The sequence below is a fragment of the Melanerpes formicivorus genome, unplaced genomic scaffold (assembly GCF_026170545.1).
Source record: "Melanerpes formicivorus ecotype bairdi unplaced genomic scaffold, bMelFor1.0.p_v2 SCAF_96, whole genome shotgun sequence".
Classification (NCBI taxonomy): domain Eukaryota; kingdom Metazoa; phylum Chordata; class Aves; order Piciformes; family Picidae; genus Melanerpes; species Melanerpes formicivorus.
This window is the reverse complement of record NW_027142448.1, coordinates 833,270-842,595: the sequence shown is the minus strand read 5'-3', so window position 1 is coordinate 842,595 and position 9,326 is coordinate 833,270. Positions and strand designations below refer to the sequence as shown.

Below are 9,326 nucleotides of genomic sequence, written 5' to 3'. Positions count from 1 at the left end.
GGAACTGGCTGGAGGGCCGAGCCCAGAGAGTGGTGGTGAATGGTGCCACAGCCAGCTGGCAGCCAGGCACCAGTGGTGTGCCCAAGGGATCAGTGCTGGGCCCTGTGCTCTTTAACATCTTCATTGATGATCTGGATGAGGGGATTGAGTCAGTCATCAGCAAATTTGCAGATGACACCAAGCTGGGAGCAGATGTTGGCAAGTTAGAGGACAGAAGGGCTCTGCAGAGGGACCTTGACTGACTGGACAGATGGGCAGAGTCCAACAGGATGGCATTCAACAAGTCCAAGTGCCAGGGGCTGCACTTTGGCCACAGCAACCCCATGCAGAGCTACAGGCTGGGGTCAGAGTGGCTGAGAGCTGCCAAAGAGAGAGGGACCTGGGGGTGCTGATTGACAGCTGCCTAAACATGAGCCAGCAGTGTGCTCAGGTGGCCAAGAAGGCCAATGGCATCCTGGCCTGCATTAGGAATAGTGTGGCCAGCAGGAGCAGGGAAGTCATTGTGCCCTGTACTCTGCACTGGTTAGGCCACACCTTGAGTCCTGTGTCCTGTTCTGGGCTCCTCAGTTTAAGAAGGACATTGAGAGACTTGAAGGTGTCCAGAGAAGGGCAACAAGGCTGGGGAGAGGCCTTGAGCACAGCCCTGTGAGGAGAGGCTGAGGGAGCTGGGGTTGCTTAGCCTGGAGAAGAGGAGGCTCAGGGGAGACCTCATTGCCCTCTACAACTACCTGAAGGGAGGTTGTGTCCAGGAAGGGGTTGGTCTCTTCTGCCAGGCAAGCAGCACCAGAACAAGAGGACACAGTCTCAAGCTGTGCCAGGGGAGGTTTAGGCTTGAGGTGAGGAGAAAGTTCTTCACTGAGAGAGTTGTTTGCCATTGGAATGCGCTGCCCAGGGAGGTGGTGGAGTCCCCATCCCTGGAGGTGTTCAAGAGGGGATTGGATGTGGCACTTGGTGCCATGGTCTAGTCATGAGGTCTGTGGTGACAGGTTGGACTCGATGATCCTCAAGGTCCCTTCCAACCTTAGTTATGCTGCGATGCTGTGATACTGTGATACTGTGATACTGCTTGGCTCTACACATTTCAGAGCTCAGTTTGGGACTGGAGGGTAAATCAGAGGTGCATTTTGAGATGAGATGGGCACTGCACCACAGTACAAGGTCTTCTTTTAAGAATAAGCAGGTTTTCTTTTCAGTTATTGTAGCTGCTCAGGGGAAAGCTCTGAAGCTGGACACAGCTTTACAGCTCCATCTCTCCAGCTACCTTAAAGGAGGTCGTAGCAGGGTGGGGGTTTGCCTGTTTTCCCAAATAGCAAGTAATGGGATGAGAAAGAAAGTGTGAAAGGTTGTGCTGGGGAGGTTTAGGTTGGACATTCTTCACTGGAAGGACTCCAAATTACTGGAACAGCTTCCCCAGAGAGGTGGTTGAATCCCTACTCCTGGTGGTGTTTAAAAGACACAGAGATGAGTAGGGCAAGAGCTCTGCCAGCTCTCTGAGCTGCTCTCCTCCTGGGTGAGTGCTCCACAAAGGTATGGAGCGCTGTGCTGGCTGAGACCTGCCTCTGGAACTACAGTTTCAAATACCTTAGGGACAGTTTGACCACAAGAGTTCACAGCGAGCTCCAGCTGAGCGGAGCTGCCAAGGGCTTGTGGGACAATCCAGCTGGAGGCAGAACAATGGGGCTGGGGCTGCAATTGGCATGGGGAGCAGGGTCAGCACAGTGAACAGAAAACAGGCTGTTGATTAGCAAAATCAAAAGCAAATGTGTCTGATTCATGCTGATCCACCCATATGGGAGTAGGAGAGCAGAGTCCAAACCCACTTGGATTGGCTGGGGTACATCCTGGCTGGCACAACCCTGTGGCTGCAGCACTATAAACACAGGAATGAGGCAGAAAGGTGAGAACTGTGAAGCTTCTTGTCTGCCTCCTGAGGGAACAGCAAAACAAGCTCTTGAAAAGAGACAAGCTACACCCTACCTCCTCTCCTGACCAGCTCTCCAGAGGAATCAACATCTCTGGGGGTCTCCCATGAAAATGTGGACTTCCTTCCTCCTGAGCTGCTTGCTCTACACCCTGGGGCTAGTGGCACAACCGTAAGTGCCATCCAAAAATCTGGTGACAGTTGTGGTGCTGAGGGAGGGGCCAGGATAGTGCAGAGAGAGTGGGAGTCACCTCCTGGGAGGGACAGATGTGTGGCGGTAAGCAGCACACCACATGAGTTTTTATGAGCATAGGAGCTGGGGTTGTTTAGCCTGGAGGAGAGGAGGCTCAGGGGCGACCTCATTGCTCTCTACAACTCCCTGAAAGGTGGTTGTAGCCAGGAAGGGGTTGGTCTCTTCTCTCTAGCAACCAGCACCAGAACAAGGGGACACAGTCTCAAGCTGTGCCAGGGGAAGTTTAGGCTGGAGGTGAGGAGAAAGTTCATAGTATCATAGCATCATTCTGGGTTGGAAGGGACCACAAGGATCATCTAGTTCCAACCCCCCTGCCATGGGCAGGGACACCCCACACTACATCAGGCTGGCCAGAGCCTCATCCAGCCTGGCCTTAAACACCTCCAGGGACTGAGAGAGTCATTTGCCATTGGAATGTGCTGCCCAGGGAGGTGGTGGAGTCCCCATCCCTGGAGGTGTTCCAGAGAGGATTGGATGTGGCACTTGGTGCCATGGTCTAGTCATGAGGTCTGTGGTGACAGGTTGGACTCGATGATCCTCGAGGTCTCTTCCAACCTTGGTGATATTGTGACACTGTGATCCTTCTGAAGGTGGGAACCTACCTCATGGATATTGCTGCAGTAGAAGAACTGGGTGAGGACAGGTGGTGGGAAAAAGAAGAGGCTGAGGCAGGCAGAAGGGGAGGGATAAAGTAAAGGGCAGATGAAAAGGACTGCAGGTCTGGGGGTGATTAAGCAGGAATCAGTCTGCTGCCAAGGTGGTTGAGGAGCTGTCTCAAAGCAAGAAGGGCAAATCCATTTCTGTTGAGGGGCTGGACTGTTGTGTACTGGGAACATCTAAGAGTCATTCCCTTTGCAGAAGCAGAGCTTCTCCCATGTTTCTCTGCACTACTGCAGCATTGTCTGAAGCTATATACACACCAGCATGACCTGAGGCCATGCAAAAGCATTTCTCTTGCATCTGAAATTAACTATAAAGCTCCCATCAGGTGTGTGAGAGTTTCACACTCTCAGTCATTCCTCTCGCTCCAACAGAATAGCACTCCCTGCCCCCGGAGATGTGGAACCCCACTGTGAAGTATTAGTGCCAGGAGTTGGTCAAATGGCTCTTTTGTTTCCCCACTGCAGGAGGTACCTGATCATTGTTCCAGCTGCACTGCCTTACCCCTCCTCCCAGAGGGTGTGCTTGGACCTGCGTGGGGTGGAGAAGCCTATTCGTGTGGCCTTAACGCTGGTGCATTCATCTGGCAACCTCAGCCTCTACCGCAAGGTGCTCAGGAACAGCTGGATCTTGGAGTGTGCCAGATTTCAGGTGAGGCCCATTCCTGGCAGGGACTCTAGCTCCCTGCATTCCCAGTGCTCCCAAACTTCCCTGCTAGATGTCTTAGTGCAGGGCAGACCAGCAGCTCCCATTGTGCTTGGCTGGCTCTTGACTCCTCTCACCAGAGAAACAGAGAATGAGGTTGATGGGAGGTGAAAAGGTGTGGAAAAGAGTGGTTAGTAGGAGCTTGGTGGTTTTGCTCCCTGCCTTTGCCTGGGATAGGATAGGATAGGATAGGATAGGATAGGATAGGATAGGATAGGATAGGATAGGATAGGATAGGATAGGATAGGATAGGATAGGATAGAATAGACCAGGTTGGAAGAGACCTTCAAGATCATCATGTCCAACCTATCATCCAACACCACCTAATCAACTAAACCATGCAACCAAGCACCCTGTCAAGTCTCCTCCTGAACACCTCCAGTGATGGTGACTCTACCACCTCCCTGGGCAGCACATTCCAATGGGCAATCACTCTCTCTGGGTAGAACTTCTTCTTAACTTCCAGCCTAAACCTCCCCTGGCACAGCTTGAAACTGTGTCCTCTTGTTCTGCTGCTGCTTGCCTGGGAGAATAGACCAACCCCCACCTGGCTACAACCTCCCTTCAGGTAGTTGTAGAGAGCAATGAGGTTTCCCCTGAGCTTCCTCTTCTCCAGGCTAAGCAACCCCATCTCCCTCAGCCTCTCCTCACAGGGCTGTGCTCCAGACCCCTCACCAACTTTGTTGCCCTTCTCTGGACACCTTCCAGCAACTCAACATCTTTCCTAAACTGAGGGGCCCAGAACTGGACACAGGACTCAAGGTGTGGCCTAACCAGTGCAGTGTACAGGGGCACAATGACCTCCCTGCTCCTGCTGGCCACACTGTTCCTGATGCAGGCCAGGATGCCATTGGCCCTCTTGGCTGCCTGGGCACACTGCAGGCTCATGTTCAGCCTACCATCAACCAGCACCCTCAGGTCCCTCTCTGCCTGGCTGCTCTCAGCCACTCTGACCCCAGCCTGTAGCACTGCCTGGGGTTGCTGTGGCCAATGTGCAGAACCTGGCACTTGGATGTGTTCAGTCTCCTGCCCTTGGCCTCTGCCCATCTGTCCAGCCTGTCCAGGTCCCTCTGCAGAGCCTCTCAACCCTCCAGCAGATCAACTCCTGCCCCCAGCTTGGTGGCATCTGCAAACTTGCTGATGACTGACTCCATCCCCTCATCCAGATCATCAATAAAGATGTTGAAGAGGATGGGGCCCAGCACTGATCCCTGGGGCACACCACTGGTGCCTGGCTGCCAGCTGGCTGTGGCACCATTCACCACCACTCTCTGGGCTCAGCCTCCAGCCAGTTCCTAACCCAGCTCAGAGTGCTGCTGTCCCAGCCAGGGGCTGACAGCTTGGCCAGGAGTTTGCTGTGGGGGACGGTGTCAAAGTCCTGCTGAAGTCCAGGCAGACCACATCCACAGCCTGCCCCACATCCACCTGGCAGAAGAGCATTGCTCTTATGCTGCCTTATCCTCTTCTACTGCGTGCTCACCTGATGGCTCCTCTTTTGTGTCCCAGGTCCCCCGCCCTGCCAGCACCCAGGAGGTGGGCACTGTCCACTTGCGCATCTCCAACGGCCACTACTTCAATGCGAACGAGGAGAAGCAGGTCCTGATCCACAGGGCTGGCACAGGCACCTTCATCCAGATGGACAAGCCCATCTATAACCCAGGACAGACAGGTGAGCATTTCCTGGAGCAGCCTGGCAGTTCTGCTGCCTTGACCTGCCTGTATTTGTTCCCACACTCCTGTGAGTGGTGCACTGGGTGTTCCGTGCCGTGTTCCCTCCATGGGGATGGAGCAATAAGCCTTCTGGAGTGATATATCCATGCCCCCCATTTAGGGACAGGACAGGTCTTGGAAGGGTTGGTTTCACATCCTCTAGCAACCAAGAAAAAGTCATTGTGATCTTCTCAGGCAGGTCCAGAAAGGACTGCTCTGCTCATACTGCAAACCATGAACTGTAACTCCAGGGTTAGCCCATGGGAAAGGCCCTGACTTGTGAGCCTGGCTGCTGGGCTGCTGTGAGCTGCTTTGGGGGGAAGAGGTATCATAGTATCATAGTATCAGTCAGGGTTGGAAGGGACCACAAGGAGCACCTAGTTCCAACCCCCCTGCCATGGGCAGGGACACCCCACACTAGATCAGCCTGGCCACAGCCTCAGCCAGCCTGGCCTTAAACACCTCCAGGGACAGGGCCCCAACCACCTCCCTGCACAACCCATTCCAGGGCTTCACCACTCTCATGGGGAAGAACTTCCTCCTCACCTCCAGCCTTGATCTCCCCATCTCCAGCTTCATTCCATTCCCCCTAGTCCTATCACTCCCTGAGATCCTGAGCAGTCCCTCCCCAGCCTTCCTGTAGCCCCCTTCAGATCCTGGAAGGCCACAATGAGGTCACCTGGGAGCCTTCTCTTCTCCAGACTGAACAGCCCCAACTCCTTCACTCTGTCCACATAGGAGAGGTGCTCCAGCCCTCTGCTCATCCTCCTGGCCCTTCTCTGGGTACCTTCCAGCACCTCCAGATCCCTCTTGCAATAGGGGCTCCAGAACTGGAGGCAGTACTCCAGGTGGGGTCTCAGCAGAGCTGAGCAGAGGGGGAGAATCACCTCCCTTGCCCTGCTGGCCACACTTCTCCTGCTGCAGCCCAGGATCTGATTGGCTTTCTGGGCTGCAAGTGCACACTGAGAGCTCCTGGTGAGCTTCTCCTCCCCCAGCACCCCCAAGTCTCTCTCCTCAGGGCTGCTTTCCAGCCAGTCCCTGCCCAGCCTGCATTTGTGCCTGGGGTTGCCTCCACCCAGCTGCAGGACCCTGCCCTTGCTCTTGTTGAACCTCCTGAGGTTGGCTTGTGCCCACCTCTCCAGCCTGTCCAGGTCCCTCTGGATGGATCCCTTCCCTCCAGCTGTCTGCTGCACCACACAGCTTGGTGTCATCAGCAAACCTGCTGAGGGTGCACTCAATGCCACTGTCCATGGCACCCACAAAGATGTTGAACAAGCCTGGTCCCAGGACTGATCCCTGAGGGACTCTGCTTGTCCCTGGCCTCCCCTGGGACATGGACATGGTAGGGAACAGGGCTGAGGGAAGGTGTAAAGGGGACTGCAGGGCAGGAATGGGGCTGCTGGTAGGGATGAGGCAGGCATAGGGCATGGCCATTCCCAAAGGCCTGTCTGTGATGTGCTCCTCTCCACTGTCTCCTCCCAGTGAGATTCCGCATCGTGACGTTGACTGAGGATTTTGCTCCCGTAAACAGCAAGGTAAAGCCCATCTAGATGGAGGAGAGGCATTCTCCAGGCTCCCTCTATCAGTTCTGCCTCCTCTGCCAGTCCCACGTGATAGACACTGAGACAGTTCCAATGTCTGCAGCACTCAGGTGGCCAATGCCAAGCTTCTACTGACTAAATCGTGCCTCTCAGAAGACAGCTGCTGGCTGGTGGGAGGGTTGGAGTTGCTGCTGATATCTGGGGTTTGTGCCAGAGTTCTCTGCTTGCTGAGTTAGAATCCTAAAATCATTTAAACTGGGAAAGATCTTTAAGATTGAGTCCAACTGTTAGCCTAAATCTACCAAGTCTGCTGTTAGTAGAGGGCAGACCAGGAGCTGCATGAACTTGCCACCCTCATCACCACAAACCAGGCAAAGGTTCTGGGAATGGCTGTGGGCTGCTGGCCATGAGTACCATTAGCAGGAAAGTTCTTGCTTCAATTTCAGTCCACAGTTGTGGGGTGAATAGAACAGAATAGAATTAACCAGGTTGGAAAAGACCATCAAGATCATTGAGTCCAACCTATCACCCAACACCACCTAATCAACTAAACCATGGCACCAAGTGCCTCAGCCAGGCTCTTCTTAAACACTCCCAGTGATGGTGACTCCACCACCTCCCTGGGCAGCACATTCCAATGGCCAATCTTTCTTGCTGGGAAGAATTTCTTCCTGACATCCAGCCTGAACCTCCCCTGGCACAGCTTGAGACTGTGTCCTCTTGTTCTGGTGCTGGTTGCCTGGGAGAAGAGCCCAACCCCCACCTGGCTACAACCTCCCTTCAGGGAGTTGTGGAGCGCAATAAGGTCTGCCCTGAGCCTCCTCTTCTCCAGAACCACCGACAGTGGAGATCCCTCCTGTTGGTTGCCACGTAAGCCACGTGTCCAGGTTCATAAAGAGTATTTCTGAGGCAATATTAAAATCAAACACCTAAGCTTTTTGAAGATGTAGGATAGATTCAGACACAATGGAAGATCAAGAGCTCTTGTAGCTCAGCAGAAGGCTAACAAGTTGTGAGCAGATTCAGGCAGACCTGAAGCTCCTCTCCAGTAGCTGTGGAAAACAACATTTTGTGGAGTGTGGTGTACCTAAAGGAGGGTCTGGAGCAAGTTGTGATGCAGCTGCAAAATGTTGAGATGAATTAATGAATCTGGCAAAGGATAGGCATGAAGTGATTGGTAGCAAAAAGAGAAAGCTGCAGGACCAAGTCATGCTGGCTTGCAGCTGGCAGCAGATCATTCTCCCCAGGTCAAGGGAGGGAGAAGCTGCCAGAGATTTATGCATGTGCTAGCCAGGAAATTGCAAGGCTGGCATCTTTCTATGGTGAGCAATTACACCTGCAGCCAACAATTCTAGCTATACCACACTCCTCTGGCCTCAAGCAGTCTAAGGAGAGCCAGCAGGAATTCATGCTGTGCCAGATAAATACTGAAGGGCACACATGAGCAGAGAGCTGGATTAAATCCCTTTAGATTGAAACAGAACCATAGCATTATTAGGGTTGGAAGGGACCTTAAGGATCATCCAGTTCCACCCCCCCTGCCATGGGCAGGGACACCTCACACCAGCTCAGGTTGCTCAAACAGAGAGAACCCTCTGGCTTATTTATTTTTGACTTCATGCCTTCTTAATTTCCTCAGGACAGTGAGGTCCTAGAGGGGGTCCAGGGGAGAGTTTCAAAGGTGGTGAAGAGTTGGGAGAACAGGTCGTGTGAGGAGCAGCTGAGGGAACTGGGGGTGTTTAGTCTGGAGCAAAGGAGGCTGAGGGGAGGTCACCTTGCTCTCTACAGCTCTCTGAAAGGAGGTTGAAGTGAGGTTGGTCTCTTCTCCCCAGTAGCAAGTGATAAGACAAGAGGAAGTGGCCTCAAGTTGCACCAGGGGATGTTTAGGTTGGCTATTCGAAGAAACTTCTTGGCTGAAAGGTTTTTCAGCCACTGAAAGAAGCTACCCAGGGAGGTAGTTGAATACCCACCCCTGGTGGTGCTTAAAGGTCACAGAGATGTGCTGAGGGACATGATGTAGCACCAGACTTGGCAGAGCTAGATAATGGTTGGAGTTGGTGATTTTAAAGGTCTTTCCCAATTAAAGCAATTCTATGATTCTTCAGGCTATTGGTGAGTGTCCAGCATCAGAGTCCCTTCTCCTCCCAACAGACAACTCCTGTCTCTTACATTAGATGGATAACAGAGTTAGCAACACATTTCTTTCCATGCCTACACTGGCTAGTGAGGATATTTGACCCTAAATGCTCGATGCCTGTGTGTGAGTATGAGTCAGTTAGCATTGCAAAGGTTGAGAATGCTGTGATGAAACTTCAGAACAGGTCACTTTTACTGACTCCTGGGTCACAGCTGCAGTGATATATGAACAAACTGAGCAGCAGGGGTCTAGAAGGTCTGAGGTATGTCCTTTGTTCTACCTCCCTATTAACATCAGTTGCAGTCAGCAGTAATTCCTATCTCCAAGCATTATGCCCCAGGCCAGGGATTCCACAGGAAAATGTGGGATGTATTCTTCCTTCAGGTGATGCAGTTTTGC

At 53.0% G+C, this 9,326-nt stretch overlaps 1 protein-coding gene across 1 annotated transcript in view; it reads left to right on the top strand.

Moving 5' to 3' along the window:
- Window positions 1–2,034: 2,034 nt before the first annotated feature.
- Window positions 2,035–9,326, top strand: part of A2ML1 (alpha-2-macroglobulin like 1) — a 47,653-nt gene continuing 40,361 nt past the window's right edge. Inside the window, exons 1-4 of the mRNA XM_068166034.1 lie at window positions 2,035–2,093; window positions 3,302–3,485; window positions 5,046–5,208; window positions 6,732–6,784. Coding sequence (XP_068022135.1) covers window positions 2,035–2,093; window positions 3,302–3,485; window positions 5,046–5,208; window positions 6,732–6,784 — 459 coding nt within the window. The remainder of the gene's footprint in view (window positions 2,094–3,301; window positions 3,486–5,045; window positions 5,209–6,731; window positions 6,785–9,326) is intronic.